Here is a 21,764-nt window from a genome sequence, read left to right as displayed (position 1 = left end):
ACTCCAGGTACCCACACTACACCCCAGACACCCCCAGCAACACTCCAGGTACCCACACTACACCCCAGCAACACTCCAGGTACCCACACTACACCCCAGCAACACTCCAGGTACCCACACTACACCCCAGCAACACTCCAGGTACCCACACTACACCCCAGCAACACTCCAGGTACCCACACTACACCCCAGACACCCCAGCAACACTCCAGGTACCCACACTACACCCCAGACACCCCAGCAACACTCCAGGTACCCACACTACACCCCAGACACCCCCAGCAACACTCCAGGTACCCACACTACACCCCAGACACCCCCAGCAACACTTCAGGTACACATACAAAACCCCACACACCCCAGCATCACTCCAGGTACCCACACAACACCCCAGCAACACTCCAGGTACCCACACTACACCCCAGCAACCCTCCAGGTACCCACACTACACCCCAGCAACACTCCAGGTACCCACACTACACCCCAGCAACACTCCAGATACCCACACTACACCCCAGCATCACTCCAGGTACCCACACTACACCCCAGCAACACTCCAGGTACCCACACTACACCCCAGACACCCACACTACACCCCAGCAACACTCCAGGTACCCACACTACACCCCAGACACCCCAGCATCACTCCAGGTACCCACACAACACCCCAGACACCCCAGCATCACTCCAGGTACCCACACAACACCCCAGACACCCCAGCATCACTCCAGGTACCCACACAACACCCCAGACACCCCAGCATCACTCCAGGTACCCACACAACACCCCAGCATCACTCCAGGTACCCACACTACACCCCAGACACCCCAGCATCACTCCAGGTACCCACACTACATCCCAGCAACACTCCAGGTACCCACACAACACCCCAGCATCACTCCAGGTACCCACACTACACCCCAGACACCCCAGCATCACTCCAGGTACCCACACAACACCCCAGACACCCCAGCATCACTCCAGGTACCCACACAACACCCCAGCATCACTCCAGGTACCCACACTACACCCCAGACACCCCAGCATCACTCCAGGTACCCACACTACATCCCAGCAACACTCCAGGTACCCACACTACACCCCAGACACCCCAGCAACACTCCAGGTACCCACACTACACCCCAGAGACCCCAGCAACACTCCAGGTACCCACAATACACACCAAACTCTTCCCATTTGTCTCCGCCTCCAACGGGGATCGAACTCGGAGCCTCAGGACTACCAATCCGAAGCGCTGACCACTCAGCTGTCAGGCCATAAGATAAGTGGGTTAGTTGCTTAATATTTCTGGTAGAAATGTTGGCCCCACATCACCGGCAGCTTATCTCTGAAAAACTAGCCGTCAGTGTCTCTAACTTCGTGATAAATCTGTAGATAACTGTACCACGCACTCAGGTATGAGAGGGATTGTGATAATGATTATTATAATCATTATAAAAGCAACAGCTGGGACGATTGACGTATTACGGGTTATTCATGCCCGTGCCACCTCTTGGGTGGCTTCATTTTCATCAATCAACTAATCGATTGACGTACTCGTGATGACAAAGCAGGTTGACAACATGACAACCACACTACACCCCCAGATACCCCATCATCACTCCAGGTACCCACACTTCACCCCAGACACCCTGGGGTGGTTGACAAGAGGTTGACAACATGTCAACCTCAACAAGGGTGTTGTCTCAGCACCTTTGTACCCAACCTTCACTCCAACTACCCCCATGCTACACTCCAAGTACACTTGTAACAGAAGAATCAGTTCAGGATTCTGGGCATGACAGCCCACTAATCAGGAGGAACAATGAGGGGATACGATCATGGTCTCCCTGCTACTGACACTCCTGCTACTGACACTCCTGCTACTGACACTCCTGCTATACGCTCTGCTTCATTCCCTCTACACCAGATGAATGAAGGTTGAGAGGTGGGGCCAAAGAGCCAAATCCCAACCCCCTTCAGTTTTTGCCTTTTTTAGTCCCGCCTCTCAGCCTTCGATCAGCTGGTGTACAACTTCCTGAGCTTATTGGGCTTTATTTTTATCTATTTTTTTAATCTTTCCCCTGAGAATGTTGTTTGCAGTATTCACCTAGTTGTGCTTGTGGGGGTTGAGTTTTGCTCTTTCGGCCCGCCTCTCAACTATCAATCAACTGTTACTAACTACTTTTTTTCCACACCACATACACACCCCAGGAAGCAGCCTGTGACAGCTGACTAACTCCCAGGTAACTATTTACTGCTAGGTAACAGGGCTCAAGGGTGTTGTTACTGCTAGGTAACAGGGGCATCAGGGTGAAAGAAACTCTGCCCATTGTTTCTCGCCGGCGCCGGGAATCGAACCCGGGACCACAGGATCACGCGTCCAGCGTGCTGTTCAGTCAGCCACCGGCCCTGTAATGATCATGTCTCCATGTTCCTTCTCTGCTCCATGGACCTGGGGTTACCAGTAGCCTTTCCTTCTAACTCGTACCTCTGAACTTCAGGACTAGCCTGGTGACACACCTCTGATCTTTTTCTAATTTCGTTGTGTGTTTGGCTAGATATAGACTCCACGTTGCAGCCGCATACTCCAGGATGGGTCTGACGTATGTGGAAAACAAGGGTTTGAACGATTGTTTATACAAGTTTCTAAAGGCATTTTTGTTTTGCGTTGGCCAACCTTACATGTGCCGCTGATGATATCGTTTTGATGTGGGCTTGAGGAGGAAGGTGGCGTGTGAGGTCCACTCCCAGACCTCTCGCTGCCCGGGGCTTGAAGGATTACAGTTACCACTTGGTACCCTGTGTCATTACTGCCAAGTGTGATCCCACGGAGATTAATGATGGAATAATGGTTAGAATTATTATCACTTCGGGATAACTGTCTTCTTAAGCTTTATTAAAGTATTCAACATATTATTTATGTTTGTCCCCATCGCATGTAGACTGGGTGAAGTTGAGGGGGTGAAGTGAGGTGAGGTGAGGTGAGGTGAGGTGAGGTGTGACAAGGTGAGGTGAGGTGAGGTGAGGTGAGGTGGTGAGGTGAAGTGAGGTGAGGGATGGGTGAGGTCTTCACTAAAACATTTGTGCCACTCCCCCCCCCCCTACCACCACCCCTGTTTCTGTCCCGGACCGACAGACAAGTCCACCTTAGAAATGTTTCACTCGCGTGGCGGCCACGCCCAGTGGGGTGGAGGCCACGCCCAGTGGAGTGAAAGCCACGCCCATGGGAGGGAAATGGTCACACTCAGGGTAGGACTCCAACTGTCTCAATCCAGGCTCGTTAAAGCTGCGGCCGTCACCCTTTCCCCCCGATCAAGACACATTCATCAATTTGAACATACTGTGTTTACTCTCACAGTACGGGGACACAGCACAAGAAAAATAGGTTTGCTCTCACTTATATATTATTATATGTTAAAGTTCTATATATAGTTAGGTCTAGGTTATGACAAAATCCTTAGGAGCCGTGATGAGGACTCGAACCTATGCACTGGGTATTCCCAGGCACACACCTTAGACAACTAGGCCAACGACATGGTTAAAAGGAATGAAACCTGGAGTTCTACTGAATCCACGAGGGTTCCTGAGGCTTCAATGGTTGGATAGAAGTCGAATCTTGGTTTCAGACAATTCCCCCCATACACTCTGGCTCTGTCGTCTAGGAATGTTAATGCTCCTTAAATTCTGACGCTCCTCTGTCAATACACACAGATAAATCACACTACCTGAGGTTCTAGGGAGGTTTTCTACTCCCCAAGTCCGGCCCGAGGCCAGGCTTGACTTGTGAGAGCTTGGTCCAACAGGCTGTTACATTAACAGTAACAGACGTGTTACTGTAGACGTTATGAGACGTCTTGGGGCCTTGTTTACGTCTGGTGACGAGAGCCTGTGACGTGTGGGAGCGTTGCGTGGCCGGCCTGGTTTGTCAGGTGTCATGCTTGTTGTTGTTATTGTATGATAAAGGTGATTATAGAGGAGTATTGTGTTGCAGGATGGTCAACCTGGCGCAGGACCCGGCCTTCAACATCGTCCCCAAGAACTCCACATGTTTCATTATCTGGCGGGTGGAGGTGAGTATGTTTCTCTCCCCCACGACTCCTGACCCCTCCCCCACGACTCCTGACTCCTCCCCCACGACTCCTGACCCCTCCTGACCCCTCCCCCACGTCTCTTGACCCCTTCCCACGCCTCCTGACCCCTTCCCATACCATCCTCCGCCTCATTGATCCATTCCCCACCCCTCCCCAACGCCTATGTCCCCCTTCCATGCCTCCTGTTCCCTATCCCAACTGCTCCTGACCTCTACCCCTCCCCCCTCCCCCCCACTCCTACAGCACCGCACCTAGACTAGTTACCATGAAGCGCTTCTAAGCGTTGTTAGCAGTCTGAAGGTTAACCTCGCTCTAATCTAATTTACTAATTACCATTCAAGCGCTTTGCATGACCTTTGACCTGTTGCAGGACCTGGAGCTGGTGCCGCTCAAACGTGACGACTATGGCAAGTTTCACAAGGGCGACTCCTACGTCATCCTCTCAGCCTCGGAGCACGGCAAACCCGCCGGTATGGATGACATGGTGAGTCAACCCCCCCCCCCTGGTGAATAACCCACCCCCTAGGTGAGTCAACCCCCACCAGGTGAATAACCCCCCCCCTAGGTAAGTCAATAACCCCTATCAGGTGAGTCAGGCAGTGCCTAGCCCGGGGGTGACCTTCCTCCTGTAGAGTATGTGGCTGGGACAAAAGCCAAGTCCCCCCTTTGAAACAATCAAAGAAAACCACCCCATAAGCCTCGTCTCCAACAACCTATTCTCACTCCCTATGATACTGTAAATCCCGCCCTTGACAAGCCTAGTGAACTGTATCACAAAGAATAAATGAGCTCATAGCAGTTCTTGATGCTAGGACGAACTATACCTATTATTGCTGGGCATGAGGCTGAGCCTAGCATCAGAGTAGCGCACAATGTTCTCCCAACCTATTACCCCCATTCGTGTTCTAAAATGTTCTTCAAAGATGTTATAATATTCATAAAATGTGATAGCGTCTATGTGTTTACTGTGTTGGTGTGTGTTGCAGCCGCACCCGCCGCGCGGAGGGCTGGACGTGCATATCCACTTCTGGCTGGGGTCGGCGACCAGCACAGACGAGGCGGGCGTGGCGGCCATGAAGACCGTGGAGCTGGACAACCTGCTGGGCGGCGGACCCGTCCAACACCGCGAGACTGAGGGCAGCGAGAGCAAGAGGATGCTCTCCTACTTCAAGAACGGCATCAGGTTACTATATCTTTGTCTGTCTGTCTCTGTCTGTCTGTCTCTGTCTCTCTCTCTCTCTGTCTATCTCTCTCTCTCTATCTCTCTCTCTCTCTATCTCTGCAAGCAAGAGCTGTTATCCTACCTCAGCTCATCTGAAGCTTACTCCTAGAAAATAATTTATTTCGTGAGAATGTACTGTGAAACTATCACATAGGGAACTATAATGTAAGGAACCTGGTGAAACTGCAAGCAAGAGCTGTAATTCTTCCTCAGCTAAGTTGAGACCTACTCCTAGAGGCCCATATATTTCATGAGCCTGTTATATGCATCAGTAGGAATAGCCTTTATTCATTAACCACATTAAGTAACAATCATATAAGGAACAGGATGAGCCTGTAGCCAACTGTATGCCAGAGCCTTCAAGTGATCAGTTGACCTGATCTCCCGTGTATCAATCTGTTGAGCCAACAAGTTCCAGATGCCAGTCAGTCTCGGAGTGAATGATCGCTGATGGAGTGATGTTCTTGAGAAAGGCACCTCCAGCATGAGACTGCTGATGGTTGAGAGCCTAGTGCTACGGGTGGCAACTACTGGTAGTCCACGGAGTTGGGCCAGGTGCGGAACTTTGAGGATGTTGGCCTGGTACATAACAGTAAGGCCACCAACGTCCCGACGGTGTTGCAGGCTCTGATGTTGAGACCGTTCCCACCAGACTTGGTCAAGACTAGAGATGAGCCTTCTAGCCCGTCTCTCCATTTTGTCCAACAGTCTGATGAATGATGGGAAGGGGGGGGGGGCAGGCGATCTAGGAAAGTGGTGCATACTTTATATGTGAGCGAACTTGTGCTTCATATAAGATTTAGCATCCCTTGCTCTCAAGAAGGTGTGAGATGCGCCGTAGAGCTGTAAGTTTCTTGGCTTCCTTTTGAGTTAGGTTAAGCACATGGCTCTTCATTGTGATTAAAGAGTCGAACTTCATTCCCAAGATGGCAATTTCATCTGTGAACTCTAGGACTTTGCAACCCATTTGCAAGCCTGTCCGATTTGCCATGTGCTGTCTAGTTATCATCATCGCTTGTGTCTTCTCAGCCACAAATGTGACCTGCCATCTCCTACCCTAGGTAGAAATCTCTGAAAGTTGGTGATTGATGATTCTTGCAGCAGTCGGCATTTTCCTCCTTTGTGTATGTGAAGGTCAAAGTACAATCATCAACATGTGCTTGAGCTTCACGAATGAGATGACGTGACAGACCAGGCATGACAGGGTGGGATGCAAGACGGGAGGTCAGAAACCATTGAACTACGTGTTTCTGACATGCACTCCTTTGCAAAGTCCTGGAGAGTCCCATTATAGAAGGTGACTCATAGAACACTTAAAGAAAACTAGGGACGCTAGGATCATTCATTTCTTGAGCATGTGACAATGGCTCCCACAGCTGACCAGGCCCCCACGACTTTATCACGCTTTAGCTGACTCAGCAGCTTTATCAGGCTTTCCACCAGAGATCAATTCTCTACTCCATCAATGGAAATTATGATACCACCTGTAGCTGGCTTCAGGCAGGAGAGTTAGTCATGTATGAGGTAGTTTCAGGCACTGGAGTAATGCGCATTGGTCGCCAGGGGAGAACGAGGGAATATATTGAGTGTGAGGCGAGTGTGGAATGTGCTCCATCAATCAATACATATTTCAATGCTTGCAAACACAGACATGGAACCTCCCCCTGCCTCACCCTCGCCCTGCCTCACACCCTCTCTCTACCTCACACCCTCGCCCTGCCTCACAGCCTCTCTCACAATGTGATATCTTGTTAAGATAACAGGTGTACCACAGCTGTGCTAACACTTGTTATATAAACACCTGTACCCAGAGTGTCTATTTGTCCAATGTAGGAGGCCAGACGCTTGGGGCTAGTCTCGCCCAACTTTCCAAGATGACACATGCGGGGTATGTAAGTGTCATAGGCCAGTCTGGGTCGGTCCTGTGCCCCACTTTAAGAAATAACAGCAACTATAGCTACCCCCCTGCGATTTTCATGAAGTCTAAAATCAGAGATATGGTTTTTCTGTAGCTTTAACAGTTGTTTAGTACTCTGTTATATTACATTTTCTAAGAGAGGAAAGGGTAGGAGAACACTTTTACAGTTTCCTTTCTTACCCAGCGCCATGTTGGATAAGAAGGAAGGTAAGATGGGGAAGAGAAAGATGGAAAGGGTGGGAGAGAGGATGGAGAAGGAAGAAGGGGGGAAATGGGGTGAGGTGGGGGTTTAAGGGAAGAGAGAGGGAAAGGCGAGACTTGGAGATGGGAGGGAGGAGCTAGTATTCTTATTCTCAAACTAGTATTCAATAAGAAGCTTAACATAATCTCTTAAACCAGTCGTTCTAAACGTTTTCTGAAGGGGATAACTTGACACCTATTTGTTCCAAAGTTAGTTTGATCTTATACTGTGACGGCGCGTGTATCACCAGCAGCTTAATATGACATCTTCACAAGCACGCACTTCAAAAGTGGTATACATATGCCTCAATTGGCGCTGGGTAGAAGATCCCCCTTATTATGACCTCTTGGGACCTCTTAGAACCTCTTGGGACCTCTTGGGACCTCTTGGGATCTCTTGGGACCTCTTGGAACCGCTTGGGATCTCTTGGGACCTCTTGGAACTACTTGGGACCTCTTGGAACCTCTTGGGACGTCTTGGGACCTCTTGGAACCTCTTGGTACCTCTTGGGACCTCTTGGAACCTCTTGGAACCTCTTGGGACCTCTTGGAACCTCTTGGGACTTCTTGGGACTTCTTGGGACTTCTTAGGACCTCTTGGAACCTCTTGGGATCTCTTGGGATCTCTTGGAAACTCTTGGGATCTCTTGGAACTTCTTGGGACCTCTTGGGACCTCTTGGAACCTCTTGGGACTTCTTGGGATCTCTTGGGACCTCTTGGGACCCCTTGGAACCTCTTGGAAGGCCTTGTGAGGAAGTCTTTCTTAGATATCAGTAAATAAGTTCTTTGTGGTGGACAGGGAATGAGGAATGGAGAAGGATTGTTTAATTGTGATGGAGAGGGAGTGACTGAACCTTGTGTGATGAACAGAGTGCTGGAGGGAGGAGTGGCCTCCGGCTTCAGGAAGGTGACGGACGACTTCGAGCCTTCTCTCTACCACGTCAAGGGCAAGAGGACCACTGTCGTCAGGGAACTGCCAAAGGTGAACCCCTGCACTCTTTCACCTTGTTTGTTCCACACACACACACACACACACACACACACACACACACACACACACACACACACACACACACACACACACACACACACACACACACACACACACGAGCGCCCTTACCTGTTGATTGACGGTTGAGAGGCGGGACCAAAGAGCCAGAGCTCAACCCCCGCAAACACAACTAGGTGAGTATACACACAGAAGGGCGTTAGAAAGAACTTTTTCAGTGTTAGAGAAAGAACTTTTTCAGCGTCAGAGTAGTTAATTGATGGAATGTATTAGACAGTGATGTGGTGGAGGCAGACTCCATACACAGTTTCAAATGTATATGTAGGAATGAAACCCTGTTCTTAAATGTTGATCAAAACCCTGTTCTTAAATGCAAATCCTGCTCTGAAACTCTCCCTGGACAGATGTAGTAGGACCCATTATCACCACACCAGAAATAAATATCTCTTTGATATCCCCCAGAGTCAAACTTAATCTGTGTAAACACTCTATGCAAATAAAGGGACCCAGTCTATGGAACTCACTCCCTAGTGAATTGAAAAGCCTCATTCAAAAAGCCTCAACTTTTGCCTCATTCAAAAACAAAACCAAAAAGTGCCTAACTTAATCTTCATAGTTTCTTACCTAATCCTTTAAACTTGTACTGTATCTAGTGCTACCCAATCCCCCAATATATGTACCTAAGCCATACAACTTTACCAGTGTGATTATTGATATCATCTTATATGTGCTATCATATGCTTTATTATGCCTGTTAATCTTTGTCAAATTATCAATCAAGTTATCAATGCTATCACTCAGAGTTATCATTGTGCTTTATTATACCTACTAATCTCTCTCAATTTTTTCTTACAATGTACCTGTTAACATTTTATAAATTTTGCAAGAATTTACCTACTTAATATTATCTGTTAGATTAAGGACCTGTCCGAAACGCTGCGCGTACTAGTGGCTTTACAAGATTGTAAATACTATGCTATGTATTCTCACAAACCCAATGTACCTTCTTGTATATAAATAAATAAATAAATAAATAAATAAATAAATAAATAAATATGATAGAGCCCAGTAGGCCCAAGAATCTGTACACCAGTTGATTGACAGTTGGGAGGCAGGGCCAAAGAGCTGGAGCTCAACCCCCGCAAGCACAACTAAGTGAGTACACACAGGGACTCCGAGGTCGTAATTCTAAGGGCCCGGGTTCGATTCCCGGCCGAGGGAGAAACAAATATGTAATTTTTTTCCACCTGACGCCCGTAACAGTAAATAGGTACCAGGGAGTTAGACAGCTGCTACGGGCTGCTTCCTGGGGATGGATGAGTGTGTGTGTGTACTCACCTAGTTGCCCTTGCCAGGGATTGAGCTCCGGCTCTTTGGGCCCGCCTCTTTGGACCCGCCTCTTCTTTGGGCTTTGAGAGGCGGGCCCAAAGAGCCAGAGAGGCGGGCCCAAAGAGCCAGAGAGGCGGGCCCAAAGAGCCAGAGCTCATGAACAGATGTGATATATCACACCTGACAGTCTCGTAGACCTGACCGCCAATAGAACTCATAATTTACACCTGACCCTTATCTTTTGCACGCGAACTCAGCCTCATTTGACCCCCGCCCCAAGTGGTCACGTGACACAACTTGCCAGAAGTCAATACAGACTGTATTAGGGTGGTGGTGATGGTGTCACCGCAGGTGTGAGAGGCTGGGGGCATGATAGTGAGAGAGTACAGTGATGGTGTCACCGCAGGTGTGAGAGGCTGGGGGCATGATAGTGAGAGAGTACAGTGATGGTGTCACCGCAGGTGTGAGAGGCTGGGGGCATGATAGTGAGAGAGTACAGTGATGGTGTCACCGCAGGTGTCGTGGAGCGAGATGAACGACGGAGACGTCTACGTCTTGGACACCAAGGAGATCATCTACGTCTGGACGGGACGCAACAGCAACAACATGGAGAAGCTCCAAGGTGCCAAGGTGGGTCCTGGGTGCCAGGGCGGGTCCTGGGTGCCAGGGTGGGTCCTGGGTGCCAGGGTGGGTCCTGGGTTCCAAGGTGGGTCCATGGTATCATGGTGGGTCTTGGGTGCCAGAGTGGGTCTTGGGTGCCAGAGTGGGTCCTGGGTGCCAGGGTGGGTCCTGGGTGCCAAGGTGGGTCCTGGGTGCCAGAGTGCCAGATAACCCTAAGGCAGTACAAGATTAATCTCTCTCTCCTGTGAACAGTTCGCCTTGACGCTGAAGGAGGAGCACGGGCTGGGTCAGGTGGTGGTGGTCGAGGACGGACTCGAGAGCGCCCTCCAGGACAAGGAGAGGAACGTCTTCGAGAAGCACCTCGCCCTCAACAAGAAGCAGATCCTCCCAGCCTCAGAAGCCCCCAAGGACGAGACCGTGGTAGGTACAGCACTCCTCTACTGTTCGTATCTCACGTACTTGTCTCACGTTCGAATCCCGTTCGATACAGGACCGAGGACAGGAGGTGCTTCTTCACCCACAGGATAAACCCGTGGAACCGCCTACCCGCCGAAGCCGCAGAGGCCAAAACTCTACTGAACATTAAAATCCAACTGGAAAAAAAAATATCATCAGGACAAATGGGATGACCTTTGACAAGCCGACGGCTTCCTGTTCTCGTCGAGGCCACTATAGAGTGTTAGTGGCCCTCGGGTAGTGGCAAGTTAGGATGTGACTCACATGATGAGAATGAGTAAGTGAGTTTAAGATGTAACTCACATGATAACAATGAGTGAATGAGTAACCCCTGGCCGTCTTCCACCAACAGATGCGACGGATGTGCGAAGAACTGAAGCTCTTCCGCTGTAGTGACGAATCCGGCACGCTGAAAGTCATAGAGGTCAAGAACGGACCGCTCTACCAGGCAGACCTCGACTCTAAGGTGAGCCCCCTCACACCTCACCCATGAGAGTAAGTGCAACACAAGAGCCAGGAGAGTGTGAATGATGGATAATAAGAGTGAGAGTCGCCACTAACTCTCTTCCCTCACACCGACAGGATTCCTTCATCGTAGACAACGGACAAGATGGTGTCTGGGTCTGGATCGGCAAGAAAGCCACTCAGAAGGAACGGGAGGAGGCACTCAGGAACGCCCAGGGCTTTGTTACCAAAAAGGGATACCCAGCCAGGTAATATAGGTATACCCAGCCAGGTAACATAGGTATACCTAGCCAGGTAACATAGGTATACTCAGTCAGGTAACATGGGTATACCCAGCCAGGTAACATAGGTATACCTAGCCAGGTAACATAGGTATACTCAGTCAGGTAACATGGGTATACCCAGTCAGGTAACATAGGTATACCCACGTAGATATCATATTGTACTGTAGGTAGCAGGTATACCTGGGTAGGTTCTCATAATACAGTTGGCTTTGTCCTCGACATACAACCAGTGATCCGGGGTTCGATTCCCGAGAGAGGGACATAGAGGCGGGGGGGGGGGGGGTAGAGGAAAGAAGTGAACATATATGTTCTTAATTTTAAAAGAACAATAACACATAAGAAAACGGTAACGCTCATCTTTTTCCCGTTTCTTAAAGATTTAAACCAAATTTATCAGAAGAAAAAACCTCAATGCTTAATCAATGATATTTACACATTATATTAAAAATCAATAATAGAGAGGTGAACACACCATAAGCTTATTGACCCCACGTGTGTTGACCATGTTGTCACGTGTGTGTTGTCACGTGTGTGTTGTCACGTGTGTGTTGTCACGTGTGTGTTGTCACGTGTGTGGTGTCACGTGTGTGTTGTCACGTGTGTGTTGTCACGTGTGTGTTGTCACGTGTGTGTTGTCACGTGTGTGTTGTCACGTGTGTGTTGCCACGTGTGTGTTGTCACGTGTGTGTTGTCACGTGTGTGTTGTCACGTGTGTGTTGTCACGTGTGTGTTGTCACGTGTGTGTTGTCACGTGTGTGTTGTCACGTGTGTGTTGTCACGTGTGTGTTGTCACGTGTGTGTGTCACCCGGCAGCACCCAGGTCTCCCGAGTGGTCGACAACGGGGAACCTCCAGAATTCAAGACACTCTTCAGAGACTGGAAGGACAAGGAGCAGAGTCGGGGATTCGGTCGTCAGATTTCCAGTAAGTCTTCTTCACGTCCAGGCCCAAGTCCAGCCACTTGGGGTGGACGGTAGAGCGACGGTCTCGCTTCATGCAGGTCGGTGTTCAATTCCCGACCGTCCACCAAGTGGTTCAGGCCACCATTTCTTTTCTTCCCGCCCCATCCCAAATCCTTATCCTGACCCCTTCCCAGTGCTAAATAGTCGTAATGGCTTGGTATTTGCCCCTGATAGTTCCCTTCCAACGCTACACTACTCTGTTCATTGTTATCTTTGAAGAACAAAAATTTATTGTTCATTCAGCCTATCCTCTTGTTTAGATAGTACATATATTAACTATGTACATAGTAGATAGTACATATAGTAACTATGTGGACCATCGTACATATATTAACGTAATAGATAATTAGAAAGTAGATTTTAGCACTGTTGAATTTCCTGGACAAACAGGAAAAGATTTTATATTTATGTTGCTAATAAAACCAAGCTTAACCATCTTAGGCCTAACGCACGCTATCTGAGGCCTAATATAGTACATATATGTGCTATACAAGGCCTAGGAATATTTAAATTTAGCTTTATTTTTTCCCTACTCTAAGAGTGAATAGTACAAAAATTCTACTATCGTCCAAATGGTTACAAAAAGTTCTATCTGAACAGGAAGACAGGTTAGTTTATTTCACAATAATAATGGGCGTGTTAAGTTCAACTAGGCAGCCACGGAGGAACAGGAAAGGTGAATGCTAATGATCCTGTTGACCAGACCACACACTAGAACGTGAAGGGACGACGACGTTTCGGTCCGTCCTGGATCATTCTCAAGTCGATTGTGTCGACTTGAGTCGACAATCAACTTGTGAATGGTCCAGGAAGGGCCGGAACGTCGTCGTCCCTTCACCTTCTAGTGTGTGGTCTGGTCAACATACTTTAGCCACGTTATTGTGACTCATCGCCTGCTAATGAGTATATCCAGTATACTCATATATCCATCAAATATGGTCCGGGCAGACTGTTGATTCTGCTGCAGGATGGACGAAACAAGATACGAGCTGTCGGCTGACAAGTGGACGAGTGCACTTGATGTAATGTACAACGAGAGACTAACTATAGCAGAAGCACTTTACATCAAACACGCGCGTCGTCCAGTTGTCAACAGCCAGCTTATATCTCGTGTCATCCCTCCTTCAGCACAAACACGAACTGTTAATTTATGCTCCACTCACAACCCCAGCTATCATGTGAGAATGTTTAACCCGCTTTACCTATCATCTTCGCAGGAATTTACCTATCTTTTTACCTATTTTATTTACCTATCATCTTTGTAATGAACTGTGTTCTGCTGGCATGAACTTTTGCACTTTTGTCTTCACATATAGTTCAATATTAACAAGGGAGTTATCAGGGAACAATGCCAAGCCATTACGACTATATAGCACTGGGAAGGGGTCAGGATAAGGTTTTAGGATGGGACGGGGGGAAGGAATGGTGCCCAACCACTTGGACGGTCGGGGATTGAACGCCGACCTGCATGAAGCGAGACCGTCGCTCTACCGTCCCGAACAAGTGGTTGGGTCAATCAATATTAATAAAGGCTCATGTTATTTCCGTCTATGGTTTTGTTTATTGTATGTTAGTAAAATATTTCTTAAAGAAGGAGGATAATTTATAAGTTATTGTGAAGTGTTTATGTGTTAACCCTTTAATGGTGGTTGGTGGTTGGACCTGTTGGTCGGTCACTGGCGGAGACGTCACGTCACCTGGTGGTCGGTCACTGGCGGGGACGTCACGTCACCTGGTGGTCGGTCACTGGCGGGGACGTCACGTCACCTGGTGGTCGGTCACTGGCGGAGACGTCACGTCACCTGGTGGCCGGTCACTGGCGGGGACGTCACGTCACCTGGTGGTCGGTCACTGGCGGAGACGTCACGTCACCTGGTGGCCGGTCACTGGCGGGGACGTCACGTCACCTGGTGGTCGGTCACTGGCGGAGACGTCACGTCACCTGATGGTCGGTCACTGGCGGAGACGTCACGTCACCTGGTGGTCGGTCACTGGCGGAGACGTCACGTCACCTGGTGGTCGGTCACTGGCAGAGACGTCACGTCACCTGGTGGTCGGTCACTAGCGGGGACGTCACGTCACCTGGTGGTCGGTCACTGGCGGAGACGTCACGTCACCTGGTGGTCGGTCACTGGCGGGGACGTCACGTCACCTGGTGGTCGGTCACTGGCGGAGACGTCACGTCACCTGGTGGCCGGTCACTAGCGGAGACATCACGTCACCTGGTGGCCGGTCACTGACGGAGACGTCACGTCACCTGGTGGTCGGTCACTGGCGGAGACGTCACGTCACCTGGTGGCCCGTCACTGACGGAGACGTCACGTCACCTGGTGGCCGGTCACTGACGGAGACGTCACGTCACCTGGTGGTCCGTCACTGGCGGGGACGTCACGTCACCTGGTGGCCCGTCACTGACGGAGACGTCACGTCACCTGGTGGCCCGTCACTGACGGAGACGTGACGTCACCTGGTGGCCCGTCACTGACGGGGACATAAGACCATAACATAACAATAAACATAATATGAACATGTTTTCATTTATACGGAATATAGAAAAATATTGATTTGGCAACAACGTTCCACGACCATAACCATTTCACGAGAAAAATTATGAATAGGCCTACTGTAGTGTTCGAAAGGTCTGATGTTTTCCATGTTATGGTGGCGACACAGGCTCCAGGATCGCCACCACCGTCCAGACCAAGTTCGACGCCAACTCCCTCCACTCTCAGCCGGAAATTGCCGCCAAGACCCAAATGGTTGACGACGGAAGCGGCCAGAAGGAAGTGTGGAGGTACTCAATAATATATCTATCTATATCTATTTCTCTCTCTCTCTCTCTCTCTCTCTCTCTCTCTCTCTCTCTCTCTCTCTCTCTCTCTCTCTCTCTCTCTCTCTCTCTCTCTCTCTCTCTCTCTCTCTCTCTCTCTCTCTCTCTCTCTCTCTCTCTCTCTCTCTCTCTCTCTCTCTCTCTCTCTCTCTCTCTCTCCCTCTCTCTCTCTCTCTCTCTCTCTCTCTCTCTCTCTCTCTCTCTCTCTCTCTCTCTCTCTCTCTCTCTCTCTCTCTCTCTCTCTCTCCCTCTCTCTCTCTCTCTCTCTCTCTCTCTCTCTCTCTCTCTCTCTCTCTCTCTCTCTCTCTCTCTCTCTCTCTCTCTCTCTCTCTCTCTCTCTCTCTCCCTCTCCCTCTCTCTCTCTCTCTCTCTCTCTCTCTCTCTCTCTCTCTCTCTCTCTCTCTCTCTCTCTCTCTCTCTCTCTCTCTCTCTCGTGACGAAGGTGAAGACTAATATAAGACGTGTTACTGAGGTAACTTGAGATACTGCTAGCAAGCTGAGTAATATGGCTGGTAACGGGAACAACCCCGTTACTTGCGTTAGTGCCGGAGTAATTGAAGCAGGACGAGTTAGGAGTGAGGCACTAACGCATAGGTTTAAAACAGCCATTGAATTAGGCGCAGGGGAGGAATCCCGAGTACTACAAAGGTGTACTACACTTAACAAAAGGAGAACCACAGTCTATCTTATATATGAAGCACCTGTCCTGCACTTCTGCCTGCTTCATCACCCCCTGTGTGGCACTGTGCCAACTGCCTTGTGACACTCTCCATACTTGTCTATGTCTGTGATTACAAGGCATCCTTGTCTATGAAATCTTGTGGAATTATGTTAAGGTTGTTAACTGGCATTAAATTTTTAAATTAAATTAAATTTTGTCCCGAGGGGCGAGTTTATTGGGCAGCGCCACTCATCTAGTGAGTGGACATACCGCCATAGCAGCATGTACAACACTCCCCAATAGGAAGAAAACTGTTCAGGATTGCTGGGAATTATCATCTTTCCCCTTATCCTATTGATCTCATTTTCTTTTGTTTTTACAATATTTTGTAATGTTTGTTTGTTTTACGATTATTTCTGCATGTTTGTGAAGGGCCATAACTAAGATGCTGCTCTCTGGGTGTCCAGATGACCTCACTGTCACTTCTTGTGCCTTCTCTCCCTCTCCCTCTTCATCTTAAGACATCCAGCATCCTTCTCTCCCTCTCCCTCTTCATCTTAAGACATCCAGCATCCTTCTCTCCCTCTTCATCTTAAGACATCCAGCATCCTTCTCTCCCTCTCCCTCTTCATCTTAAGACATCCAGCATCCTTCTCTCCCTCTTCATCTTAAGACATCCAGCATCCTTCTCTCCCTCTCCCTCTTCATCTTAAGACATCCAGCATCCTTCTCTCCCTCTCCCTCTTCATCTTAAGACATCCAGCATCCCTGGTTCTGTCGAGAAGGCCTCTTGGAATTATCCAATACATTTCTTTATTCTTCCTTATTAAATCACCCCTATCCTTTTTTTTAACTAGTTCCTAGACTGTTGTCTGCTTCTTTAGGTTGCTCTGCAACAGCTTGGGTTATGTTCTTGCTATATCTATTAGATCGTTTTGGTCTCTCTGCTTCTCTCCTCAGTCTGTGGTATTACTTCATGTGTCCCCTTTAGTACCTTTCCCTTCTCTCTGCCCTTGTTTGTGACCTGTATTTTACGCACGTCCTCACGCCTGTGAGTTTTGCTTCCTTACACAGTTGGTTAAAGATGGTGTCTAGCAGAATGAATTAGCATTTTCATTTCGACTAAATGAATACACGTACTCATGCACATCAATGTGGGTGAATACAGGGAGGCCTAATACCCTCAATAGGACCCCTTATACCCCTCATAGGACGCCTTATACCCTCATATAACGCTTTATACCCTCATAGGACCCCTTATACCCTCATAGGACGCCTTATACCCTCATATAACGCTTTATACCCTCATAGGACCCCTTATACCCTCATAGGCCCCTTATACCCTCATCGGACGCCTTTATACCCTCATAGGACGCCTTATACCCTCATAGGACTCCTTATACCCTCATAGAACCCCTTATACCCTCATAGGACTCCTTATACCCTCATAGAACCCCTTATGCCCTCATAGGACGCCTTATACCCTCATAGGACGCCTTATACCCTCATAGAACCCCTGATACCCACACGGCACCCCTTAGAACGGCATCCGTCTAACCTTTGTGTTGCTTCGTAGAGTGAAGAACTTCGACCTGGTACCCGTACCCGAGCAGCAGTACGGAGAGTTCTTCATGGGTGACTGCTACATCATCCTCTACGCCTACCTTCACGCCAACACCGAACACTACATCCTCTACTACTGGATCGTGAGTGTTCCCCCCCCCCCCCCCCCAGTGCTTTAATGTGGAGATCAATGCTCACTTTCTGCTGGTCTGTGTGTGAGGTTCAGTAGAAGGGTGGTATGTTCTTTTCAAACCCGATATTATTATTGGAAAGTAGAGAGTAAGGGGAAAAAAAGGCTTTTAAAAGAGATTCATTGGTTTATGTGGGTTACTGTCTGTTGGCGGTAAGTACATGGGGGGCAGTGGTGGTTACTGGCGGATGGTAATTATGTAAATAATGTCGGGCGCTAAAGTTAGAACGCTGTAATGATCCTAGCAACACTGTCTAGCATCGTCCAATACTGTCTAGCAGTGTCCAACACTGTCTAGCAGTGTCCAACACTGTCTACCAGTGTCCAACACTATCTAGCACTGAACAAAACCACAAGGACCGTCACGAGGATTCGAATCCTCGTCACGGCCCTTGTGGATTTGTTCATTTGATGCATCACGCTATTGTGAGTTCTGTGTGTACTGTCTAGCACTGTCCAACATTGTCTATCAGTGTCCAACGCTGTCCAACACTGTCTAGCAGTGTCCAACGCTGTCTAGCAGTGTCCAACGCTGTTTAGCAGTGTCCAACGCTGTCTAGCAGTGTCCAACGCTGTCCAACACTGTCTAGCAGTGTCCAACGCTGTCTAACGCTGTCTAGCAGTGTCCAACGCTGTCCAACACTGTCTAGCAGTGTCCAACGCTGTCCAACACTGTCCAACACTGTCTAGCACTGTCCAACACTGTCCAACACTGTCTAGCAGTGTCCAACACTGTCCAACACTGTCTAGCAGTGTCCAACACTGTCCAACACTGTCTAGCAGTGTCCAACACTGTCCAACATTGACAGGGTAACGACGCCAGCCAGGACGAGGCGGGGACGGCGGCGCTGAAGGTGGTGGAGCTGGACGACAAGCTACAGGGACGAGCCATCCAGGTGAGGGTGACCCAGGAGAAGGAACCTCCGCACTTCATGGCCATCTTCGGCGGCAAGATGGTCGTCTTCGAAGGTGGCTACGCTTCCTCCTTTGATGGTTAGTGAAGATGGATGTTTCGTGTGTGTTGGTGGGGGCGGAAACAAGCGACGTTCTCGAAAAAAATGTGTACAAGACCAACCCGTCTTCGACTCAAGTCCATTACATTCAGCGGTCGACCCCACAGACGCATTCATATATTTTAACATGCTGTTCATTCAAAACGGGAATTTTCTCAAGTATAAATTAATATTATAATATATTAGCATATTGTGTATAAATAGGCATAGGTTAGGTTAGGTTAGGTGTTTAGGTTCTGTTGGCGATTATTTGTATTTGTAGTACGTGGGTGAAGCATTTACAGCGTTGTGGTTCGAACAAAATTCGTCAGTGAAGCACTTGTTCTGGATATGTTCGAACGTCAGCAGTTGTGAGTCGTGTGTAAACCGCTTTTCATTCATAAACAGGGGGTTTGGCGGGTGCATGGAATCACTTTTGGATCTTAGTTTGGAGGACGGGCTGGAATGGAACTGCGTTAGCGTTCGAAAATAGTCGAATTGGCAGAGGGAACCACGCCAAGACAGAAATTAGGCATGACAAGAGACCACAGATGAACAAGGACCTGCCTGTAGAAGTCTTAACTGAGAAATATACTAGAAGAGAAGATGACAAATGAAAAATAATAAAGTTCAACCGATGGTTCCATACTCAGTGCTGGAAAGCAATGAACAGGACAAGGAAAACATGAACAAAATACCGAAAACAGAGCAGGAAAATAAAGATGAAGACATTTAAGAGAACCAGAAATTAGTACATGTCCATGAGAACAGCAGAGCAACAAACTTAAATGATGATCAAACAACAGTAAGGTATGCAGGCGATGAGTCACAATAACGTGGCTAAAGTATGTTGACCAGACCACACACTAGAAGGTGAAGGGACGACGACGTTTCGGTCTGTCCTGGACCATTCTCAAGTCGATTGAGAATGGTCAGACTTGACACAATCGACTTGAGAATGGTCCAGGACGGACCGAAACGTCGTCGTCCCTTCACCTTCTAGTGTGTGGTCTGGTCAACAACAGTAAAGTATGTTCAGATTATGGAGAATAACTTCTTAGATCAACAACAGGTTACTGTAGGTGAGTAAGGGAATTCAGCAAGTGGTTACAACAACACCCATCATCACCTCATCCCACATCATCTCATAAGCCATCATTATCATCACACACCACACGCGAGGAGCAGCTAACACGGGGCTGGTGTTACAGGAGCCGGGGCGCGCGACCAAGGGCGCAAGAGTTCCTACATGCTGCAGGTCCGCGGTACTACTGGCCTCCACACCAAGGCTGTCGAGGTTAGTCTCACCCTCCACCTCCTGCTCCACACCCACCCTCCACCTCCTGCTCCACACCCACCCTCCACCTCCTGCTCCACACCCACCCTCCACCTCCTGCTCCACACCCACCCTCCACCTCCTGCTCCACACCCACCCTCCACCTCCTGCTCCACACCCACCCTCCACCTCCTGCTCCACACCCACCCTACACCTCCTGCTCCACACCCACCCTCCACCTCCTGCTCCACACCCACCCTCCACCTCCTGCTCCACACCCACCCTCCACCTCCTGCTCCACACCCACCCTCCACCTCCTGCTCCACACCCACCCTACACCTCCTGCTCCACACCCACCCTACACCTCCTGCTCCACACCCACCCTCCACCTCCTGCTCCACACCCACCCTACACCTCCTGCTCCACACCCACCCTCCACCTCCTGCTCCACACCCACCCTCCACCTCCTGCTCCACACCCACCCTCCACCTCCTGCTCCACACCCACCCTCCACCTCCTGCTCCACACCCACCCTCCACCTCCTGCTCCACACCCACCCTACACCTCCTGCTCCACACCCACCCTCCACCTCCTGCTCCACACCCACCCTCCACCTCTTGCTCCACACCCACCCTCCACCTCCTGCGCCACACCCACCCTACACCTCCTGCTCCACACCCACCCTCCACCTCCTGCTCCACACCCACCCTCCACCCCCTGCTCCACACTCACCCTCCACCTCCTGCTCCACACCCACCCTCCACCTCCTGCTCCACACCCACCCTCCACCTCCTGCTCCACACCCACCCTCCACCTCCTGCTCCACACCCACCCTCCACCCCCTGCTCCACACTCACCCTCCACCTCCTGCTCCACACCCATCCTCCACCTCCTGCTCCTGCTCCACACCCACCTTACACCTCCTGCTCCACACCTGCTCCTACACCTCCTGCTCCACACCCACCCTCCACCTCCTGCTCCACACCCACCCTACACCTCCTGCTCCACACCCACCCTACACCTGCTCCACACCCACCCTCCATCTCCTGCTCCACACAAGATCCACCCCCTAGCTCCACACCAGGGCCACCCTCCACCTCCACCTCCTGCTCCACACCCATCCTCCACCACTTGCTCCACACCTCTCCTCTGTCCCCGACTGTATGCAGGTATTCCTGGCGTTGCGGGCTTCTTTATTTAAGTATACAGCTATAACCAATCTATATAACCTATAACCAAGCTATAACCAATCTATATAACCTATAACCAAGCTATAACCAATCTATAACCAATCTCTAAACTGTTTATTATGTATTAGTTTTAATTAGTTGTATTATGTATTAGTGTTAACAGTTTGACTATGTGTTAAGTGGACGTTGTGTTGGACCCGGGACCATAAACGCTCCTCTCTCTCTTAAGGACCTGTTCTGTTTTGTCCCATGAACAATGTGTGAGCCTCTTGGACAGTGACTGATTTGCACCCATGACCCCGTGACTCGCCGGTGACCTCTGCTGCGCCTTCGCTTCTTTGTGACCCGTATTTATGGACATATTAATATGGTTAACACACGATGGTCCGGAAGACCTCCGCGCGGCAGTAACCGGACACAACGATGACGCAGGACATCAACACTGGACAGATTCACTGGACA

At 49.6% G+C, this 21,764-nt stretch overlaps 1 protein-coding gene across 2 annotated transcripts in view; it reads left to right on the top strand.

Moving 5' to 3' along the window:
• Positions 1 to 21,764, top strand: part of LOC123759686 (villin-1) — a 46,963-nt gene that overhangs the window by 10,497 nt on the left and 14,702 nt on the right. For both annotated transcript variants that reach the window (XM_069318314.1, XM_069318322.1), the window contains exons 2-14: positions 3,995 to 4,073; positions 4,465 to 4,578; positions 5,081 to 5,277; positions 8,346 to 8,457; positions 10,330 to 10,443; positions 10,687 to 10,854; positions 11,243 to 11,356; positions 11,473 to 11,603; positions 12,453 to 12,562; positions 15,274 to 15,394; positions 17,668 to 17,797; positions 18,654 to 18,837; positions 20,048 to 20,133. In XM_069318314.1, the coding sequence (XP_069174415.1) occupies positions 3,995 to 4,073; positions 4,465 to 4,578; positions 5,081 to 5,277; positions 8,346 to 8,457; positions 10,330 to 10,443; positions 10,687 to 10,854; positions 11,243 to 11,356; positions 11,473 to 11,603; positions 12,453 to 12,562; positions 15,274 to 15,394; positions 17,668 to 17,797; positions 18,654 to 18,837; positions 20,048 to 20,133 (1,660 nt within the window). The remainder of the gene's footprint in view (positions 1 to 3,994; positions 4,074 to 4,464; positions 4,579 to 5,080; positions 5,278 to 8,345; positions 8,458 to 10,329; positions 10,444 to 10,686; positions 10,855 to 11,242; positions 11,357 to 11,472; positions 11,604 to 12,452; positions 12,563 to 15,273; positions 15,395 to 17,667; positions 17,798 to 18,653; positions 18,838 to 20,047; positions 20,134 to 21,764) is intronic.

This window comes from Procambarus clarkii, chromosome 8 (assembly GCF_040958095.1).
Source record: "Procambarus clarkii isolate CNS0578487 chromosome 8, FALCON_Pclarkii_2.0, whole genome shotgun sequence".
Classification (NCBI taxonomy): Eukaryota; Metazoa; Arthropoda; class Malacostraca; order Decapoda; family Cambaridae; genus Procambarus; species Procambarus clarkii.
Note: the sequence above shows the minus strand (reverse complement) of the source record. Positions and strands in the feature narration are given on the sequence as shown.